The 22,661-nt window shown below is 32.4% G+C and overlaps 2 protein-coding genes and 1 long non-coding RNA gene across 3 annotated transcripts; all 3 read left to right on the top strand.

Annotated features, from left to right (window-relative positions):
• The first annotated feature begins 12 nt into the window (after positions 1–12).
• LOC129886561 (aquaporin PIP1-1-like) lies at positions 13–2,713 on the top strand. The gene is made up of 4 exons (XM_055961289.1): positions 13–417; positions 1,158–1,453; positions 1,529–1,669; positions 2,461–2,713. Exons 1-4 carry the CDS (start codon positions 93–95, stop codon positions 2,554–2,556), a joined length of 858 nt encoding a protein of 285 aa, XP_055817264.1. The 5' UTR covers positions 13–92; the 3' UTR covers positions 2,557–2,713.
• Positions 2,714–11,584: 8,871 nt separating this feature from the next.
• On the top strand, positions 11,585–13,290 carry LOC129884740 (uncharacterized). The gene is made up of 2 exons (XR_008765978.1): positions 11,585–11,836; positions 13,098–13,290. It is a non-coding gene; the product is annotated as an uncharacterized LOC129884740 (long non-coding RNA).
• Positions 13,291–17,334: 4,044 nt separating this feature from the next.
• LOC129886560 (glycerol-3-phosphate 2-O-acyltransferase 4) lies at positions 17,335–20,185 on the top strand. The gene is made up of 2 exons (XM_055961288.1): positions 17,335–18,024; positions 19,113–20,185. The coding sequence occupies exons 1-2, from the start codon at positions 17,395–17,397 to the stop codon at positions 19,989–19,991; spliced, it is 1,509 nt and encodes a 502-aa protein (XP_055817263.1). The 5' UTR covers positions 17,335–17,394; the 3' UTR covers positions 19,992–20,185.
• Positions 20,186–22,661: the final 2,476 nt, after the last annotated feature.

Below are 22,661 nucleotides of genomic sequence, written 5' to 3'. Positions count from 1 at the left end.
ATCACCATCTCCACTATCTTGACAACACACAAAGAAAAAAAAGAAGAGCAAAAGCTGTTCTTTGGAATAATCTTGAAGAATTTTTTGTAAAAATGGAGGGTAAAGAAGAGGATGTGAAGGTTGGAGCCAACAAGTATTCAGAAAGGCAGCCATTAGGGACTTCAGCACAGAGCAAGGACTACAAGGAGGCACCACCAGCACCACTTTTTGAGGCTGGTGAGCTCCATTCTTGGTCTTTTTGGAGAGCTGGGATTGCTGAGTTCATGGCTACTTTCTTGTTCCTTTACATAACTGTATTGACTGTTATGGGTTATTCAAGGGCTAATAGCAAATGTAGTACTGTTGGTGTTCAAGGCATTGCTTGGGCTTTTGGTGGTATGATTTTTGCCCTTGTTTACTGCACTGCTGGCATATCAGGTATACACATCTCTTTCTCTCTCATACACACACACTCTTTTGAATCTCTATAGTTTATGTATTTACTTAAAGTTGTGTCTTTTATCATGTTCATTTAGTGGTATTTTACTTCAAAGCTGAGAGCTTTATTGTGTCCCTTTTACCTCTGTAGTTTATATATTTGCCTAAAATTGTGTGTTAGCTTCAAAGTTAGGGTCTTTTCTTTGTTCATTAGTGGTATTTTGCTTCAAAGATGAGAACTTCAATGTTCTTTTTTTTTTTTGACTAATGAAGAAGGAAAACCAAAAACCTATCAAGTTGAAGTCTATACCAGCTTTTGAGTTTGTTGTATTTAGTACTCTGGAGTTTCATAATACATCAAAATTAACATTTCCTTTTGGACCATTTCTAAGTAGCACGTTAGCCAAAAATGGCCAGATCTTGGAGAATTGAGTTTTAAGTTCTGTCACCCAATCAGATTACTTATAAGGCAGTTACAAGTAAATTTGCTTGATAAAAGTTAAAGTGGTAACCAAGTAAAAAATGGCAAATAACTTGCTAAATTACTGTTAATAGTGCAAGATATCGTTATCTTTGCATGACCCGAGGGTCTAAAGGGTACCACAGACTCCACTTGTGAGATTACATTGGGTATGATCTTGTAGTGCAAGAAATCTTAATGCCGCCAATATATATAACTTAAATCCTTTTAAATTTGTTCTTTGTATTCTGGCCTTGAGAAAATTCTTGGTTTTGTTCAGGTGGACACATTAACCCTGCTGTGACATTTGGTCTGTTTCTGGCAAGGAAATTGTCCCTAACCAGGGCAGTGTTCTACATTGTGATGCAATGCCTTGGTGCAATTTGTGGTGCTGGTGTTGTCAAAGGGTTCCAGCCATCTTTTTATGAGATGAAGGGTGGAGGTGCCAATATTGTTAGCCATGGTTACACCAAGGGAGATGGCCTTGGTGCTGAGATTATTGGCACTTTTGTTCTTGTCTACACTGTCTTCTCTGCTACTGATGCCAAGAGAAATGCTAGAGACTCCCATGTCCCTGTGAGTACTTAGTTGACTTTTCATTTTGAGCTGATTAAGTGGATGTGTATACTAATTCTTGGTTGTGTTTTGCAGATTTTGGCTCCTCTCCCTATTGGATTTGCAGTGTTCTTGGTTCATTTGGCCACCATCCCTATCACAGGCACTGGTATTAACCCTGCTAGAAGCCTAGGTGCTGCCATTGTCTACAACAGAGAACATGCATGGGATGACCATGTAAGTTTTACTTCTATGCATCAATGGATGTTGTTAACCTATATTATTTGAATGGAGTATTTGTTTGTCTAGTTTTGACTGTGACACGGATTTTAAGAAAGTAAAAAAGATTTTGAATTTTGTGATCTTAAATTAAAGATACGTAGAATGTATCGAATGCTTTTTAATTTTGTGGTGTTAAAGATATATTAGTTGGCCCAGTCTACTTTGGGTATCCTATTTTATCTATAGTAGTTAATGCCCCTTTATCCCCGATCTTTCCTACCCTGACTTTATCGCTTTATCGCTCTCATTATTTATATCTTTATATTGTCTGTTATATGCCTGGCTTTACTGACCTATGTCTTGTTTTTCCTTGTTTCTCCTCCCTTGTTCTTCTCTCTTAAGCCGAGGGTCTTTCGGAAACAGCCGCCCTACCTTTTAAGGTGGGGGTTAGGTCTGCGTACACTCTACCCTCCCCAGACCCCACATGGTGGGATCATACTGGGTTCGTTGTTGTTGTTGTTGGTGTTACACATGTTATTGTGTAAAGTTGAAATCAAAAAGAGAGACTGGCTAAAAGGGAAAGTTACTAAAGCAAATTGAAATAGATGAGTATACTGTATGACTATGAATTTAAATGGAGCGACATGCACAATAAGGATTCATACAGCCAGTGACAACTTGCTTACAACTTATTTGACATTGAGGCGTAGTTTCAATTATGAGCTATTTTCTTTATTTGTTCATTGTTGTTTAGCTTTTATGATTAGCTAAAAGATTTCCTTTTTTTCTTTGTTCTGAAAATGCAGTGGATTTTCTGGGTGGGACCATTCATTGGAGCTGCACTTGCTGCCTTATACCACCAAGTTATCATAAGAGCCATTCCATTCAAGAGTGGAAACTGAGAAACACCTTGGCCTATTGGCTATGGCTACGTCTTGTTTCAGTATTTGGTTACTTTGCTATGATTGACAATGATGTTCAATGTTTAATTATCATGTACAAAAAGTTGTTGTATGCTTTATTATAGTATTGGTTCTTGAATTGATCTTATTTATTCTAGCTTTCTATTATTGGCATTATTATGTCTGCCATCTTTTTTGTTTAGAGCTTTACTTCTGGACTCGGGTGGTCTGGTTTTTTTAATTATCATTGTCAAATCACTTATAAATAATTACAAGTAAAATTGTATGATAAGAATTAATGATGACTTGGTAAAAATGATAACTGACTTGCTCTTACTAGTGTAAAAAAGTGTTGTTGCTATGTCAAGTGCGTATTATATATGTAAGTTAAATTCTACAGTATTGTTTCATGTAGGCATTTGAAAAAGGAAATAACTAACTTGGAAGGCATCACCTTGATGGGCTAAAGCAAAAGTGGTCTAAAGTTTAAATTGGCTAAGATTGGACATTGGATCCTTCGAAAGGAGCCCAAAGTTTTTTTTCTTTCAGTTGGGACCAGACACAAGAATCCAATAAAAGATTAAATAAGGAATATTAAGGAATTTTTATATAAATGAATTTTTTTAAATTAATAATTATTTTTTTAAGATATTTTTTTATTACGATATATTTATCTTAATTAATAACTAAAATCATTCCATTATCCCTTCTCTCTCTCTTCCCTCATGCGTGCTTCTTCTTATTTTTTCTCTCTTTCTTTTTCTCATTCTCTTTCTCCTTTTCTTTTAAAATAATAATTAATTATTTTAATTTAAATAGTATCGAAATATTTGAAATTCACATTAATACTTATAAATCGGAAACAGTCATCCTACCTTGTTAGGAGTAAAATCTGCGTACACTTTACCCTCTCCAGACCCACGTTGTGGATTTCACTGGGCTGTTGTTGTTGTCACGTATAATACTTATAATATAATTGTACTAAAAATATTTTAATTATATATTCACCACATTTATTATAATTATTGTTTATTTTTTTTTCTTATTAATAGTGCTAAAATATATTATTATATTATAAATATTTTAGTTATATATTTACCACGTGCATTGAAACATTCCTATAATACATTGAATTTAAAATCTATTATAATTTAGTTTGTTTTTTTCTCTTATTAACGAAATATATTATTGTATTAAAAATATTTTAGTTATATATTCACCACATTAAAATATGCATATAATATATTGTATTCAAAATATATTATAATTATTTTTTAATTTTTTTCTCTTATTAACGGAATATATTATTGTATTAAAAATATTTTAGTTGTATATTCACCACGTCCATTGAAACATCTCTATAATATGTATAATATATTGAATTCAAAATGTATTACAATTAGAATTCAATATTATACATTGTTATGAATTCAATTATTGTTATTTCAACAAATATAATACATTTTTAATAGCGTAAATTAATTTGAATAATATTAGAATGTTTGAAATTCACACATAATACTTATAATACATTTGTATTAAAAATATTTTAGTTATATATTCACCACGTACATTGAAACATGTCTATAATATGTATAATATATTGAATTCAAAATGTATTACATTTATCGTTTATATTTATTTCTTTTATTGTGTTAGAAATGCAATATATATGTATTTATATTTAAAAAATTATTTAATTTAAAAGTATTAAAAACATCATTTCTATTATATCTAATTCAAAATTAAATTTTAAATTAAAATAATTAATTGTTATTTTTTAAAAGAGGGAGAAAGAAAAAGAGAGAAAAATGGATAGAAAAAAAAAAGAGGAAAAATTGAAGAAAAAAAAAGAGAAGAAGGAAAGAGAGAAAAGAAAAAGAGGAGGAAGGAGAAACATGTTAAATATTTGGATGTCACTTTAGTGGTAGGACTCACCATTAAATTGATGAGCACTAGGCAAGTTGTCCAATTTGTCTCATTTTTCTTTTGCTATAAATTGCCTTCTTCGGCAACATAAATGAAGATATAGATAAAAATTGATACAAACGTTTTTCTCTTCAGTTTTCTTTTCATTTCTTTTCTCCTTCTTAAATTGCTAAACTCATTCATTATATATCATGTTATCAGCACGAAATTCTAATTTTTAAAAAATTAATTTCTATATCAGGTATATCTACTGAAGAAATTTAATTTTTAGTTGTCTTTGTTATTTTAAAAATTAATTTTCATCATGTCAAACTTGTCAAAATTGGAGTTTGTGGCACTTGATATTTCTGGCAAAAATTATTTGTCATGGGTATTTGATGCTGAAATCCACCTTACCGCTAAGGTTCTTGGTGATGCTATAATTGAAGGAAATACAGCATCAAGTCAGGATAAAGCAAAAACTATAATTTTCCTTCGTCATCATCTGGATGAAAGTCTATAAATTGATTACTTGACAGTGAAAGATCCATTTGAATTGTGAAAAAACTTAAAAGGGAGGTATGACCACCTCAGGATAACGGTATTGCCAAGGGCTCGTTATGAGTGGATACACTTACGGTTTCAAGACTTTAAAACTGTAATTGAATATAATTCTGTTGTATTTAGAATAACTTTCCAATTAAAATTATGTGGGGAAACTATAAATGATGAGGACATGTTAGAAAAGACACTAACTACTTTTTATACCTCTAATGTGATATTACAACAGCAATACCATGAAAAAGGGTTTTCAAAAATATTCTGAATTGATCTCATGCCTTCTGGTGGCTGAACAATATAATGCCCTTTTAATAAAAAATCATGAAGCCCATCCCACTGGAACTGCTCCGTTACCTGAAGCAAATATGGTAAAAGCACATGGCCAGTCTGAAAGAAGACAAAATAAAAATCATGGCCACAATAGTGTGCGTGAATGTGGCAATGACAGAAAATAATATAATAATAGTCATGGTGGTGGTCAACATAAAAGGGAGAACAATATCAGTTCTCAAAATGTCCCTTCAAAAAGTAACTGTCATCGTTGTGGCATGAAAGACCACTGGAAAAATGAATGACGAACGCCTAAATATTTTGTAAGAATTTATCAAAATTCACTCAAAAGAAAGACAAATAGAGGGAGTGCCTCTTCTTCTAATAATAATATTGAAGCAAATCTGGCGTTTGAAAATAATGTTGAAGCAGGACCTTCACATAATAATAATATTGAAGCAAATCTGGCTTTGAAGGACGACGTTTTTAATGACCTCAATGATATTACTCATTTAGAGGTTGAAGACTTCTTTAAGGATTATAATTGATGTTAATTTCATTGTATGATTTTCAATATGTTGTCATTTTTATGTACCTTGAATTATCGTGTTTTCACATTTCTATGTAGAAGGGAGTTATGATTATTTTTTTAAATATACACTTTCTATTATTTCATTCCCATACGTTTTTATAGCATATTTCCTACATTATTCTAATTCTTTTACAACCTTATACATCAATTGCATACCATATTATTATATATTTTTATTTATGCTAAATCAATCATATACCATCGTATTTGTATCTATTTCTGTATAATCATTACATTTATCACTACTACATTAATTCGTGATTCATTTCTTATTACGTTACTACATATTAATACATCATACATTTTAACTTAACTTATGTGCATATTGCTTTTATTACTTATTTCTTATAATATATTTTTATTTTATGAAGATAAATAAATTGTTCAATCTTCAATTGGATTCAAGATAAATAATGGAGATATGTGTCTTTTGGATAGTGCCACAACTAATACAATATTAAAAGAAAAGAAATATTTCTGTCATTTAATTATGAAAAAGACCTATGTCAATACAATATCTGATAGTACAAAATTGATTGAAAGTTCTGAAAAAGCAACCTTATTATTACCTGGAGAAATGATATTGGTAATTGATAATGCATTATATTGTAGTAAGTATCAAAGAAACTTGTTAAGTTTCAAGGTTATTCGTCAAAATTACTATCATATTGAGACTGCAAATGAAGGAAATGTTGAATATCTTTATATTACTACAATAAATATGAAGAAGAAAATTATGCACGAAAAATTACCTTCACTTTCTTCTGGATTGTACCATATAAATATTGGTACTGTTGAATCACATGTCATAGTAAACAAAAAGTTTACTAATTCTAATGATTTTATCATTTGGCATGACCGGTTGGGCCATCCCGGTTATAATATGATGCACAGAATTATTGAGAATTCACATAAACACACTTTGAAGAATCAGAAAATTCTTCAATCTAAGGATTCTCTTGTGTTGTTTGTTTCCAAGGAAAACTGATTATTAAACCATCAGCAACTAAGGTTGGGATTGAATCCCCTGCATTTCTAGAACAAATACAAGGTGATATAGGTGGGCTAATTCACCCATCATGTGGACCATTTAAATATTATATGGTCTTGATAGATGCATCTACAAGATGGTCAAATGTGTGCTTATTATCAACTCGCAACATGACTTTTGCGAGATTGTTAGCTCAAATTATAAGGTTAAGAGCATAATTTCCAGATTATGCAATAAAGACAATTCGTCTTGATAATGCTGGTGCATTTACATCTCAATCATTTAATGATTATTGTATGTCGATTGGAATAAAAGTTGAGCATCCGATCGTCATGTTCATACTCAAAATGGTCTAGCAGAATCATTGATTAAACGCCTCCAATTAATAGCTAGACCATTGCTAATGAGCACAAAACTTTCTATTTCAATATGGGGCATGCTATTTTGCATGCAGCAGCACTTGTGCGCATAAGACCAACAAATTATCATGAATTTTTCCCCATTACAGTTGGCGTTTGGAAGGAAACCAAACATATCGCATCTTAGAATATTTGGATGTGCGGTATATGTCCCAATTGCTCCACCGCATCGCACAAAGATGGGTCCCCAATGAAGGTTGGGAATATATGTTGGGTATGAATCTCCTTCTATTATAAAATATTTAGAACCTATGACTGGAGATTTATATACAACAAGATTCACTGATTGTCATTTTGATGAATCAGTGTACCCAACATTAGGGGGAGAACATAAGCTGTTGAAAATGAAATAGATTGGAATTCATTGTCACTATCTCATTTAGATCCTCGAACAAATCAATGTGAGCAAGAAGTTCAAAAGATGATTTATTTGCAGAATATTGCAAATCAACTGCCGAATGCATTTACTAACCTTCCACGAGTTACTAAATCGCATATCCCAGCTGCTAATGCTCAAGTTTGAGTGGATGTTCCGGTAGGATAACTTGTTCAGACAAATGAGTCTAGGCCACGCTTGAAACGTGGAAGACCAATTGGTTTCAAAGATAAAAATCCTCAAAAAAAGAAAGGAATAAATGATCAAGATGATCATAATTTGGAAGCAACTACTCAAGAAGAGCCCAGAGACACAACAAATGGTGATACCATCAAAGAGGTCCAAGTACCTAAAAATAATGAGAATGAAAAAATCTCAATAAGTTATGTCTCGACAGAAAAATGATGGAACCGAAATGATATTGTGGTCGATAATATTTTTGCTTATAATGATGCCATTGAAATAATGCAACAAGATAAGAATCTTGAACCAAAATCTATCGATGAATGCAGACAGAGAAATGATTGGCCAAAATGGAAGGATGCAATTCAAGCAGAGTTAACTTCACTTGAAAACCGTGAAGTTTTTGGATCAATAATCCGAACACCTAAAGGTGTCAAGCCAGTAGGTTACAAATGGGTTTTTGTGCATAAACAAAATGAAAAGGGTGAAGTCGTAAGATATAAAACACGACTTGTAGCCCAAGGTTTTTCGCAAAGACCTAGCATTGACTATATAGAAACATATTTCTCTGTGGTGGATGCAATTACCTTTAGGTATCTAATGAATTTGATAGTTCATGAAAAACTTGAAATGCACCTAATGGATGTGGTCACTGCCTATTTATATGGCTCATTGGACCACGATATTTTTATGAAAAATTCTCGAAGGGTTCAACGTGCTTGAAGCATATAAGGATTCTCGAGAAACTTGCTCAATAAAGTTTCAGAAATTCTTATACGGGTTGAAGCAATTAGGGCACATGTGGTACAATCATCTTAGCAAATATTTACTAAAAGAAGGATATAAAAATGATCCAATTTGCCCTTGTGTCTTTACGAGAAGGTCTGGATCTGAATTTGTTATAATAACAGTATATGTTGATAATTTGAATATTATTGGAACTCCGGAAGAACTTTCAAAGGTAGTAAAATGTTTGAAAAAGGAGTTTGAAATGAAAGACCTTGGAAAGACAAAATTTTGTCTTGTTCTACAAATTGAACATTTTACAAATGGAATATTTGTCCATCAATCAACATATACTGAAAATATTTTAAAGAGGTTTTATATGGATAAAATACATCCATTGAGTACCCCAATGGTTGTGAGATCTCTTGAAATTAATACAAATCCATTTCGACCTCATGAAAATGATGAAGAGCTTGTTGGTGCTGAAATACCATACCTTAGTGCAATTGGTGCATTAATGTATCTTGCCAATAATTCTAGACCGGATATAGCTTTTTCAGTAAACTTGTTAGCAAGATTTAGTTCTTCTCCAATGTGCACACATTGAAATGAAATTAAGCATATTTTCAGATACCTCCGAGAGATCATTGATATGATATTGTTTTACTCAAATGAATTCATATCACCGTTGATTGGTTACACAGACGTGGGATATTTGTCTGATCCCCATAAAGGTTGATCGCAGACAGGCTATTTGTTTACGTGTGGTGGTACAGCTATGTCATGGCGTTCAACAAAGCAAACTATGGTTGATACTTCTTCAAATCATGCAGAGATAATAGCCATCAATGAAGCAAGTCGAGAATGTGTTTGGTTAAGATCAATAACTCAACACATTCAAGAAACATGCGGCCTTTCTTTGAAAAGAGACATACCAACAATATTGTATGAAGACAATACTACATGTATAACTCAACTGAAGGGAGGATACATCAAAGAAGACAGAACAAAACATATTTCACCAAAATTCTTTTTTACACATGATCTTCAAAAGAAGGGTGAAATAGATGTCCAACAAGTTCGTTCAAGTGACAATTTAGCAGATATATTTGTCAAGACATTGCCAACTTCAACCTTTGAGAAAATGAGATACAAAATTGGAATGCATCGTCTTCGAGATATTAAGTGATGTTTTCATCAGGGGGAGCAAAATACGCGTTGTACTCTCTTTTTCTTAGCCAAGGTTTTATCCCACTGAGTTTTCTTGGTAAGGTTTTTAATGAGGCAGTACTCAAGGCGTATTATCAGATGTGTGTACTCTTTTTCTTTTATTAGGCCTTTTCCCACTGGGTTTTTCCTAATAAGGTTTTAACGAGGCACAACATCTATAGGTGTTGAAGATATTTATTCTTTCACTAAAATTTTTCTTTTACACGTGAACATCCACGGGGGAGTGTTAAATATGTGGATGTCACTTTAGTGGTAGGACTCACCACTAAATTGATGAGCACTAGGCAAATTGTCCAATTTGCCTCATTTTCCTTTTGTTATAAATTGCCTTCTTCGGCAACATAAATGAAGATATAGGTAAAAATTGATACAAACGTTTTTCTCTTCTATTTTCTTCTCATTTCTTTTCTCCTTCTTAAATTTCTCCTTCTTAAATTGTTAAACTCATTTATTATATAACAAAACAGAAAAAATAAAAGAAAAAAATGGAAGAGAGAGAAAAGAGAAAGAGAAATGAAAAAAATAAAGGAAAAAAGCGGAAGAGAGAGAAACGAGAAGGAGGAAGAAAGAAAAAGAGAAAAAAGAAAGGAAAAAACGAAAAGAGAGAAACAAAAAATATTTTTGGTACTTTTTTTTTTGCTATTTCAAGTAAGAAAAGTATTGCCATTTTTGGTAAAGATGAAACATGTACTAAAATTCGTAATTAGTATTATCTACTATATTATTTAAGTAAATGAGTCAAATATTTAGGAAAAACCCACATCGAAAGTAATTATCCGATATTGCCCCATCTTAAAGTAATTTCAGGTAATACCCCCTTTGCTCCAAATATATATTCGAGATATCCCTTTAGTCTGGGTTCAATTCGCGTTTATGATACCATCACAATATATATATACTATGACGGTATCATTCAGTATTTGTGCAATTTTCTCTAAATGTTTGATTCCTTAATGATACCATAACATATGCAATATATTATTATGGTATCATTAAGAATTTTAAAAGTACCTTATTAAGGATCTTCAATATCATAATAATATACGAATATATTGTGATAGTATCATTCATGTAATATCAAATGACTTAGGAAAACTTTTATGATATCATCATAGTATATATATATATATATATATATTCAACATTTGTTATGGTATCATGTTAGTATATGATATATACTTGAAGGACTATTCATTGGTGAATGATATCATGCTATTATATATGATATTATGTGATGGCATCATTGAGAAATTATGAATTCGTCACTTGAAGGTCTGTTCATTAGTCAATGATAACATGCTATTATATGTATAATATCTTTGTATTATTGAGGATTCATTTAGTTGTACATGAATTAATGTAGGAAACCTTAATAATACCAAAACATTATATGAATATATTATTATGGTATCATTAATGACTCAGTAATTGTAATGACCTTGAGGGTGATTTTCGAAAATTTGTACAAAACACGCGTGAACAGTAACACGCGTGAACAGTAACTTTTTGGGCAGAAAATTCCCCTTTCTTCCCATTTCAATATTTTTCATCATTTGTTTGAGTTCTTGAACTCCTTGAGGTGATTTGAGAAGAGATTTTCGAGGCAAAGTGTTGGGTAAGTGATTTTTGACCTAAAACCTTCCTTTTTCATTAAGTTTTTGACGATTTTAACTCTTAAATTTTAGTTTCAAACCCCAAAAATCTTTGTTTCTTCCCTAATCCGAATTTAAGGAAAATTGTGATTTCCAACTCGTTTTGAGCTCTATTTTTATGGGTTTTTCAACCATGAGTTCCTTATTACCAATAGAATGGGATTGTTCAATAAATTTCCAGATTTGACCCTTTTTGAAAATAGTTAATTTTTGGACCATTTTACCCCCGGTTCCGAAACCTATCAATATGGGTGTCATTGGACTCCTTGTGACGTGTATGTTTCATTGTTGATAGTGGGTTGTCATTTCGGGCGCTGAATTCGAGAGTTGCTTGTCCGGTGGAGGTATTCGAGTGCGGTTTCGGCAATTGAGGTAGGTTTGGCTATCTTTCTTTGAGATTGAGATGGGGTAATTAGTCATTCATATGTTATAGACTTTGGGATGGGGTTGTAGTATGAGTTGAGAATGTTATATATATTGTGATGTCCGTGTGGAGGCTTATTTATTAATGTGTTGCCGTGACGGGGTTTATTTGTATTACATAGCCCGTGTGGGGGCCTTATTTGTTATCTTATTTGCTTTGAGAGCATGTGAATTATGATTTGCCTAAGAGAGAGGCTTGAGTATATTATTTGACTTGTGATGCCGCCTGAGAGATTGAGTTGGGGGTTTTGAGCATACTTGAGTATTGAAATATTGTTGAGAAAGGGGTGAATATTTAAATGAAAGTGTGTTCTTCCCGTTACTATTTATTGAGGGTGAATATCATGTGTAGGTTAAGTTTTGAGAACTTTGAACCTTATACCACATGTGAGTTGATTATTACTTCCATGCATATATGTTTTGATGCATTCATCCTCATTCATCATATCATGAAACATGGGAAGTTGAGAAATATGGAAATTCTTTTTGAGAAAGAAAATGAAACACCTTTAAACCTTTGTATCTTGAGTCCCTGACCGAGGCAGTTTTCCGGCAGGGTAGTGGATGCATTGTGATCCCAACCTTTGTATCTTGAGTCCCTGACCGAGGCAGTTTTCCGGCAGGGTAGTGGATGCATTGTGATCCCAACCTTTGTATCTTGAGTCCCTGACCGAGACAGTTTTCCGGCAGGGTAGTGGATGCATTGTGATCCTAACCTTTGTATCTTGAGTCCCTGATCGAGGCAGTTTTCTGGCAGGGTAGTGGATGCATTGTGATCCCTTGACCACGAGGAGGTGGCAAGGATAATGAGATATTGTGATTGAGGTATATGGTCTGCGAGACCCCCATGGGTCCTGCTTGGTAGCACAGCTCAGCAGGTGTATACGACAGGCTGTGCGACAGTCTTGATTCCACCGTACCACCACATCATTGCATCATCATATTGCATTGCATTGCATTGATATTTGTGTTGCTTGAATTATTCGATTAATTGTGATTATGAGTTGTTATTATGGGTTTTCTTTACTCGTGCCACTATATATATAAACTGGCGGCACCGATGCCGAAGTGGGACTTTTCTGTATGCAGGTGGAAGCGTTCCTTAGTTTATTTCATAGGTTTGATTAATTCCTTATACTCAGTCAGCTAAAACCTACTGAGTACATGTGAATTGTACTCACCCCTACTTCTGTGTCCCTTTTTGATGCAGATACTAGTCGGGGTACCCCACGTGGCAGTTAATATTCTAGCGGATTGTGTATTCTCAGATTAGTGGTGAGGTCCCAGAATTCGGATCGTCACTAGTCTATCTTTATTTTTCAGTCTTTTGTACCATTCAGAGACTTATGTTGTATCTTCAGATTCGAACCTTGTATTAGATGCTCTTTATACTTATGACACCAGGTTTTGGGATAATTTCTTCATTGTTTTTTTTTATTTATTTAAATCGTGGAATCACTTTCCCCTTTGGGAGTCTTGTATGAGTTTTATTTTTAGGGTTACACATCAGATTGGGTTTTGAGATGTGTGTCATCATGACCTCAGTTTTTGGGTCGTGACAGTAATTTTGTGAATGAATGAATAAAGAAAATCCTAGTGCTACCACAACAATATATCCACATACTTGTGATGTTATCATACATGATTTGAGGAGTGTTATTGATTATATGAAACAATCCTTAATGATATCAAGCCAGTATATGATGGTATCATGGTCGTGAGGCGCATACTTTAAGGGTATGAATTGTAAAAGAGTATTTGTCTATAATTATTTCACTTTTATGAAGCGTGGACTTACTTTTTCCAAATATTAAAGACCACCTCATTTGAAATGCAAAACGTGCAATTTTATGACATAAATATTTCCGTCATTCAAAGTCCACAATAAAATATTGAAGCCAAAATGCCCTCATATTGATAAGCAGGTATGTTGACCTACTGCTTCTTATCATATTCGTAATGTTACACAATAGGAATAAAACTTCCCATTACAATAGGAAAAAAATATTTTAATATGTCTTTTTTTATTATTGCGTGTTTATTTAGACAAAAAGGTTGAAAGAAAGATGAGAAAATAAATAAAGTAGACGAAAAAGGACCAATAATTAAGTGAGGAGGCAAATGCATATAATATAGGTGGAAGTTGGTGAAGCTGTGAAGCTACTGCATCCATATATATATATATTTCTATTACATATGTAATTGGGAAATATGTATGGTCGAAGGTTGTTGCATCTAATAAATTACTCACACATTTATAGTCAATTAATGAATTTGCAACAAGAAAGCATGGGGTCCTAGCTTCCTTGTTTGATGATCTAGTTCACTCCCCAACTACTTCTTTTCCTTGTCTACATTCAATTACATTTCATGCCTATGTCTCTCACCACCAATAGTACTATTAGTTTCTTCGTGATCGAATTCAAAATTTAAAATTTATCTCAAAATTATTGAATTTACATGAATTCGTAATCACGCTTTTTAGTTCATCGAGTGATCATGGTACTTACACTATCACTATGTATAACTTGAATAGTTGGACGAATTTTATTTCCCATCCAACTCTACTGCAGTAGGGGCTCTTTAGTTAATAAATTCATATGTTCTGTTGGGATTAGAATGACTAAATAGATACCAAAAGACTAAACAGTCATCATATCAATTGGTTGTGAAAGAAAATTGGTACAAGTAAGCCTATGTGTAATAAATAGCTAGCCAACTACATATATACAAATGGAAACACCAACTTGACCTACTTATTAGACTTCCATGTGTTCATAAAGACACATAATAAACTATATCAAAGATTTATCGTGCAATGATAAGTACTCTTTTTATTTTAATCAAAAGTCTCAAATTCGAGTTCATTAAAGTATACTGAGTTACTTTTATTTGAAAACGTTTTATCCTCAATATGAAACTTTCAGACATATTCATGTCTTCAGTTAAGTCTGCAGATATCGAACACCAAATAAAGAAAGACATCTCCGTTTTCTTTTTTCTCAATCCAATGTCTGAAATGTTGATATAACTAAGACTATATAAATACTATACTTTCAACTTTCTTCTTGACATGGTAAATTGATATGCTTAAGGTTTCTTGTTACAATGGACTACGTATATCTTAAGTAATTGTTCTGATATACTATTTTAACAAATGAATCGTTTCTAGTTTGAGAAAGAAAAAAAATAAAAACATTTCTTAATTCTGATGTTTCATTACACAGACTGTTCTTTATTATTGTTTGGTCTTATAAGTCAATATTTGGCCCTCCAATTTTAATATATTTCCCTATATTATGGAGAATAAGAAAGAGAAAATGCAATTAAAATTGAATGTCTTAGTAGCACTATAATGCTAATACTAATTGATGTTTAGTATTAAGTCTTTAAGAATGATTTGAAAATTGAGTAATTAATACTAATGTTGAACATAGGAAAAAATATTTTTTTTTATATATATTAAAGTAACAAATAAAAGTTAAAATCTATTTTTGAAATAGTGGATAAATAAAATCGACCGGAGAGAGTAATTTGTCCAACTTACTCAGAAGAGTTGTCCCCAAATTACTTGTTACTTTACAGAATCAAAATAGAATTAATTCAATTTTTTCATTTTTAATTATTTTTACAAATATTTTTTTTTTAAGTGTAAACAATTCAATTTTTTTTAAAGAGGTAAACGAGTAAACCTATCTTTCTTATTTATGTTTCTTAAGGATTATGTAAAGGAGAAAGTGAACAACTGATATAGAACGGAGGAAGAATATTACTTTACTATTTCCTACGTCTCATATTAGTTGTCATGTATACTAAAAATAATTATCCCAAAATAGTTGTCAATTTAAACAATCAAGAGAGCATTAATTATATTTTTTCAACTTTACCCAGCATTAATTATTCTAGAGTTAAGATGCACATAAATAGATAAAAAGGGCAGTTCGGTGCACTAAAGCTCCCGCTACGAGCAAGGTCCGGAGAAGGGCCCGACCACAAGGGTCTATTGTACGCAGCCTTACTTTGCATTTCTGCTAGAGGCTGTTTCCAAGGCTTGAATCTGTGACCTTCTGGTCACATTGCATCAACTTTACCAGTTATTCCAAGGTATACTAAAAGATCAAAAAAATAATAAGGGATATATTAGTCAAATAACACTCTTAATTAATGTTTTCTTAAAAATTATGTAAAATCTTATTATGACAACTAAAATGTAATAGAGGGGGTATTTACTTGAATTACTACTACAAGCTAATTGGCCAAAAAGATCAAGTTATAAATCCATTCCAAAATATAATAAATGGCCACCAAACATGACAGCTTTGCAATTAATAGCACAACCAAATTAGGAAGAAGTAATGTTGATAATGAAATTGAAGGACATAAAAAGTCTAGTCGGCTGAGAAAGTGAGTCAAGACTTGTCCCAAATCTCACACAAGAAATTGCTTATATGCTTGGCAACCAGAGACTAGAAAATTATTTTCTTCTATTGATAAAAAAATTGAAATTTATTTTTGATAGGAAATTAATTTCTTAAAAATGATTTTTAAAAATAAAAATAGAAAAAACAAATTCGGCAAATGATATTCTACATTGATTATATCTTCTCCTCCACCCCCCAATACATCTCATCTTCATATCCATTTCCATACCAACATGCTGCAACCCCACACTCCTGCCCCTCACCTGTGTATCCCATAATATTTGTTTAGATTTTATATAAGTACTTTTAGAACAATAAGTTTTGCTCACAAATTAAAACACGAGCAAATAAGCTAGAAATCATTGCAAAACATTACACCCCTGAATAGATAAATATTTTTTAACGAAATTGTTTGATATCATCAGAATATATTATATATTCTTATGATATCAAATGCACGAATTAATTAAAAATAAGGGGTATAAAAATAATGAAATATTCAATGATAAATAGTTTTTTGGGGGGAGGAGGGAGGGGAGGGGGTATAACAATAATTATCCCTAATAATAAACTCAATGTCATTCCATAAGTGAGATCGAGGAGAATAAGATGTAAAAAGAAATAATTTTCAATTGACTTTTGACATTTTTTTGTTTATTCAAGCTTGTATTCGATAGTGTAAATGATCTTCTCACGGACAAAATTAATAATCAAAGTCTGAATTCACACCAACAAATGTTATTGATAAACTTGAGTCTGGTAATTCAATAAATTTCACCATTTATTAAGCATGAAATGAAAGTCAAATATAAATTTTTAATCCTTATCTTAACAAAAAATACAAAAGCACAACCAAACACCAATGTTTTATTAATGTTAGCATTAAATTCAATCAGGGACATTTCCGTCACTTCGCTATCTTACCTCCAGAAAATTCCCAACTGTAAAAACCACCTACAAGGACTTTTATGTAATTTCACACTCAACCCCCTTCATTTAATATCGGATCTTCCCTCGTCTCACCTTCCATTATTCTTACAAAAACCCCAAAAAGCTCTGGTTTTCTCCATAAGAGTTTTAAAAAAAATGTCACTTCCAAAATCCAAAAAAAACTTCCCGTCGGTGACGACATGTGATACCTCAGCCGTGGACCACCGCTCCGTGGCGGCGGATCTCGACGGAACTCTCTTAATTTCCCGTTCATCTTTCCCTTACTTCATGCTAGTAGCAATCGAAGCCGGGAGCCTTCTCCGCGGACTGATCCTCCTCCTCTCTTTCCCTCTCATCGCTATCGCGTACATATTCATCTCCGAAGCATTAGCTATTCAGATGCTAATTTACATTTCCTTCGCCGGACTCAAAATCCGGGACATCGAGCTCGCTTCACGAGCTGTTCTCCCGAGATTTTACGCAGCGGATGTGAGGAAGGAGAGTTTCGAGGTTTTTGATCAATGTAAGAGGAAAGTCGTGGTTACTGCAAATCCGACTATTATGGTTGAGCCGTTTGTGAAGGATTTTTTAGGAGGTGATAAAGTACTTGGAACAGAGATCGAGGTGAATCCGAAGACTAAGAAGGCTACTGGATTTGTGAAGAGTCCTGGGATTTTAGTTGGGAAATGGAAGAAATTGTCAATTTTGAAGGAATTTGGAGAAGAAATGCCTGATATTGGATTGGGTGATCGAGAATCTGATCATGATTTTATGTCCATTTGCAAGGTAATTACTAATTAGCACTAATATGAATTGCAACTCAATACTCTATTCTAATTTACAATTATAGTCCCTAACGTTTTATTTTACTTGAAATCTATGTTAAAATTATATTTTTCTTTTTTACTTGTATATTTTAGCAAATTATGAGATATTTATTATTTCTTCTAATGTTATCCTTATTATTTAATAGCTACGTAAAGTAATATAGTAGTCAAAGTTAGATTTGTAAAGTATAATCAATAAGGTTAGCAAAATACATATCTTATAAATAATTTCTTAAGAGGAAGCTAAGTTGAGCAAAATAAAATGAAACGGAGGGAGTAGTCTGAACTCTTTCATTCTTTTAGAAATGAAGGATTATAACGTTATTATCTTAAATGTGTACATATTTGCAGCATTTAGCTTTTGGATTTCTATCTTTAGCAAATTGTATTAATTATATATTTATTAGTGTAATTAATCAGAGCTTGTTCCAACTAGTGTATGATGTTGTTAACCAACCATAGCTAATTTTTGACAACAGATGAACCTTAATTGAACTTGTCATATTATTTTCTCAAGTTGGCGTTGCGTGAAGAATTCTTATCTATCTGAAAATATTTCTTAAAATGGAACCTTATCTTTGATTTCTTGAAAGAATCAACCAATAGAAGAAAAATAAAGCCTCCAATGAATCTGGTTATTTTACAACTCTGTACCTGAATTATAAAATTAAAATAACTAGGCCATTTAATGTAGTGGTTGAGCCAAGCATGTGAAAGTAAATTGTGGAGGGGCCTCACCAATTACTCTCCTACCTGCGTTTTAGCAGAATCCCAGTGGTCCTTCACTCTCACTTGTGTGTCACAATGAACTTAGATATTAGTATTGCTCCGTCCCAAAATAAATGTTTTTTTTGTTCGGTCATTTAGGGATTGTTATAGTGAGTGGTTGGTTTTTGTTTATTGAATAATAAATGCATCTGAAATCCATAATGTTACAACAAGATTTTATTTGACCTTTTTGTAAATTGAATCTTGTACCAACTTCATATTGAACCAATCAATAGGTCATCTACATCGTCGTCTATGCTAACGCATGTCAATGAACAGGAGGGTTATATGGTGCTCCCTAGCAAATCAGCAAAACCAGCACCACTTGATCGCTTGAAAAGCAGATTGATCTTCCATGATGGTCGCCTGGTGCAGCGCCCAACTCCATTCAACGCGTTAATCATCTACATTTGGCTGCCATTTGGATTTGCTCTCGGAGTATTTCGCGTATACTTCAATCTCCCTCTCCCTGAGCGCATTGTTCGTTATACATATGGGATGGTGGGGATCAACCTCGTGATCAAAGGCCCTCGACCACCTAAACCATCAGCAGGGACCCAAGGGAACCTCTACGTGTGTAATCATCGTTCAGCCCTTGACCCTATCGTCATTGCTATTGCACTCGGGAGGAAAGTGTCAACCGTCACGTATAGTGTGAGCAAGCTCTCGAGATTCTTGTCCCCAATTCCAGCCATTGCCTTGACACGTGATCGCGAAGCTGATGCTGCAATGATCAAGAAATTGCTCGAGAAGGGCGATTTAGTTGTATGCCCGGAGGGGACTACATGTCGAGAGCCGTTTTTGTTGAGGTTCAGTGCTCTGTTCGCGGAATTAAGCGATAGGATCGTGCCAGTGGCAGTGGACACAAAGCAGAACATGTTCTATGGCACGACTGTCCGCGGGGTGAAGTTTTGGGATCCATATTTCTTTTTCATGAACCCAAGGCCAACTTATGAACTGACATTTCTTGAGCCATTGCCAATGGAAATGACTTGCAAGGCTGGTGGGAAAACATCAATTGAGGTAGCCAACCATGTGCAGAAAGTGTTGGGTGGGGTTCTTGGATTTGAGTGCACTCAGTTGACAAGGAAGGATAAGTATATGTTGCTTGGTGGAAATGATGGCAAAGTGGAGTCGATGTACTCAAAGAAAGCCTAAACTAGATTTCATTGGGAGAAAGGTATTACAGCTTAATTGCTTTGGGGGGACTTTACTAGTAAAATCTGTGTTCAGAATTATATAGAACTCTGCTGTTGAAGGGGCTATGTTTTTTTTACATTGATTAGTTACTCCGTATTCGTATTCAACAGACAATATTAATTGAAATCAAATTTGTGCCTGGATTAGCTTCACTTTACTGTTTGATATAACTTGCCAGGGAAATCTTGAAAGGTTGTTTGGTTTTCCTTTAATATAAACTATTTGCCACATGAGCTTACCATGTATTCTTTAAGGGCAAACAACATTATCACACTAGTTTTGGAGCTAGTTACATGTCTTTCCGTGATTATTATTTTTTACAATTCTTATCATGTTTCGATCTCCAAATACATCTAATATTATAAATATTTAACTATGTAACTGAAACGTATCAATTTAGGAGCAAATCACATGCATAAGTATATGATGTATCACTTATCCAAAAAAAAAAAAATTCCAAATATACATATGTATATCTAATTAAGAGTTCATGTCTCTAATAAAGTATACATGTATCTCAATTAAAATTATATGCCTCCATGGGAAAAAATTTCGGATACATCTGTTAATTCCCCTTTCTCTTCCTACAATGGCACCAAAACCCGAGAAAAAGCCCGGTGGAGAAAAAGCCGAAGGCCGGTAAGAAGCTACCAAAGAACGGCGATGCAGCTGCCAAAGATAAAAAGAAGATTATTTTTAAAGAGTGGTATAATGTCATAAGGGCGTTGGCTTCAGGACACAAGAAAATGAAACTTGTAATAATAAATTATTTCTTTGTACTTTTTAGGTAACAATAAAGTATTACAACATTATTATTTGCGTACAAAAGAAAAAAAGTGAGTTAAAAGTCTTATGTACTACAAGTCTACATTGTATAATTTCTTATTTGATTCAATTAAGTTGATCTACAATAACAAATTACTCCGTAATTACTTATATCAAGACAAATCTAATAACTTGAAAAGTAGGGTAAACAACCTGTTATAATAGATTAACTATGATGATAGTGTGTTTCTTTTTACAATATCAATATAAATTTAAAATTAAAATGATATATGTGTAGAAGAATGTATGAAATTAGTTTGGGCCCTAAAAGATGAAGAGTGATCCATATTGGGTTTGGTTGAACCAATTCTTAGTGGATCATTTGCATCATGACCTTTTATGGAACTCTTTAAATTCTATCCTAGTTAGCCAAATAAGGTACATTTTGTATTTAAAAAAGTAGGTAGTTAGGTGGATTTTTCTTTTTGTAGATAAAACTAACAATGCCAAAATTTAAATAGTGAAATCAAGAAAGGTCATTCGTGAAATTCCTGATTCTTAGTCCCTCATGCTTGTTACGGTCTAGCTCTTTGTGTTATTAGTTGTCAATGGCATGAATAGAGGTGATTTAATAGTTTAAAAAAAACTCTTTAATGCATATTGATATAATATATAGAGTGGTGAATGAAAGAATAAGGTGATTAATTAGTTGGCGACTCAAGTTTGAGCCTTACATAACAATAGTCGATTAATGTTGAATTAAGAATTCATAAGAAAAAGATCATTGTCAATCAGGTAATTAATTTGATTATCAAATTATAAATTCATCTCATTCTCACTATGTACTAAATATATTTCTTAGCTCTTTTCATTTGACTCAAGAATATATATATATATATATATATATATATATATATATATATATATATATATATATATATATATATATATATATATATCAGAATTCCCCTCTTTTATTAAATATTTTTTGTTGTTAATGATAACAATAGTCGATTAATGTTGAATTAAGAATTCATAAGAAAAAGATCATTGTCAATCAGGTAATTAATTTGATTATCAAATTATAAATTCATCTCATTCTCACTATGTACTAAATATATTTCTTAGCTCTTTTCATTTGACTCAAGAATATATATATATATCAGAATTCCCCTCTTTTATTAAATATTTTTTGTTGTTAATGATATCATATAGTTAACTTTGACAATTAAATTATAAACTCATAAATCTATCTCGTTTTTATTATAGAGTGAACAAATTTATTGTTTTTTTTCATTTGACTAGAAAGAATATAGTGCAGTCTATAAAACTCTACTCTTTTATTAAATAATGTCGTACTAATGATATTTTGTGTTTGAATCAACAACTTACTTTAATTTAGCTCATGATATAATTCTTTTTCGTAAAATTTATAATATATAAAATCAAGTGAAAATAGTCTACTTATATTCACTTTTTTCATGTGCTTACTTTTTTTTAAAAAAAATTGATATGTAAAAATAGTGACTAAAAAAAGGGTAAGATTCGAGACCTCGTTCAATTTTAAGTTTTTCAAGTGATTTATTTTCCACTCGCAATTTTTTTTAAAAAGTTAAATATATTTCAAACATAACTTTAATTTTTAAATATATTTTTTTATGTTCAAACAACTTACTTATACATATACTGATATACAAATAACATACATTTAAGATTTTGATGTGGATAAAAAATAGCCACTACAAAAAGAAATATTCTTATGTAAATGACCTACACTGTACATCTCACATCAGTTTATTCCTTTTAATTAGACTCAACTATGAAGGGCTTTTCAGTAAAAAGAGAGCGCACACAGCTTTTTTT

The sequence above is a fragment of the Solanum dulcamara genome, chromosome 4, assembly GCF_947179165.1.
Source record: "Solanum dulcamara chromosome 4, daSolDulc1.2, whole genome shotgun sequence".
Taxonomy (NCBI): domain Eukaryota; kingdom Viridiplantae; phylum Streptophyta; class Magnoliopsida; order Solanales; family Solanaceae; genus Solanum; species Solanum dulcamara.
This window is presented reverse-complemented; position numbering and strand designations above follow the sequence as displayed.

What these genes read in the sequence shown, in the direction of transcription:
- LOC129886561 (XM_055961289.1), top strand. Translation starts at nt 93, where the DNA reads ATGGAGGGTAAAGAAGAGGATGTGAAGGTTGGAGCCAACAAGTATTCA. An exon ending in CTGCACTGCTGGCATATCAG is followed by an intron (nt 418 to 1,157) that starts GTATACACATCT and finishes GGTTTTGTTCAG; the next exon opens with GTGGACACATTAACCCTGCT. An exon ending in AACATGCATGGGATGACCAT is followed by an intron (nt 1,670 to 2,460) that starts GTAAGTTTTACT and finishes CTGAAAATGCAG; the next exon opens with TGGATTTTCTGGGTGGGACC.
- LOC129886560 (XM_055961288.1), top strand. Translation starts at nt 17,395, where the DNA reads ATGTCACTTCCAAAATCCAAAAAAAACTTCCCGTCGGTGACGACATGT. An exon ending in ATTTTATGTCCATTTGCAAG is followed by an intron (nt 18,025 to 19,112) that starts GTAATTACTAAT and finishes GTCAATGAACAG; the next exon opens with GAGGGTTATATGGTGCTCCC.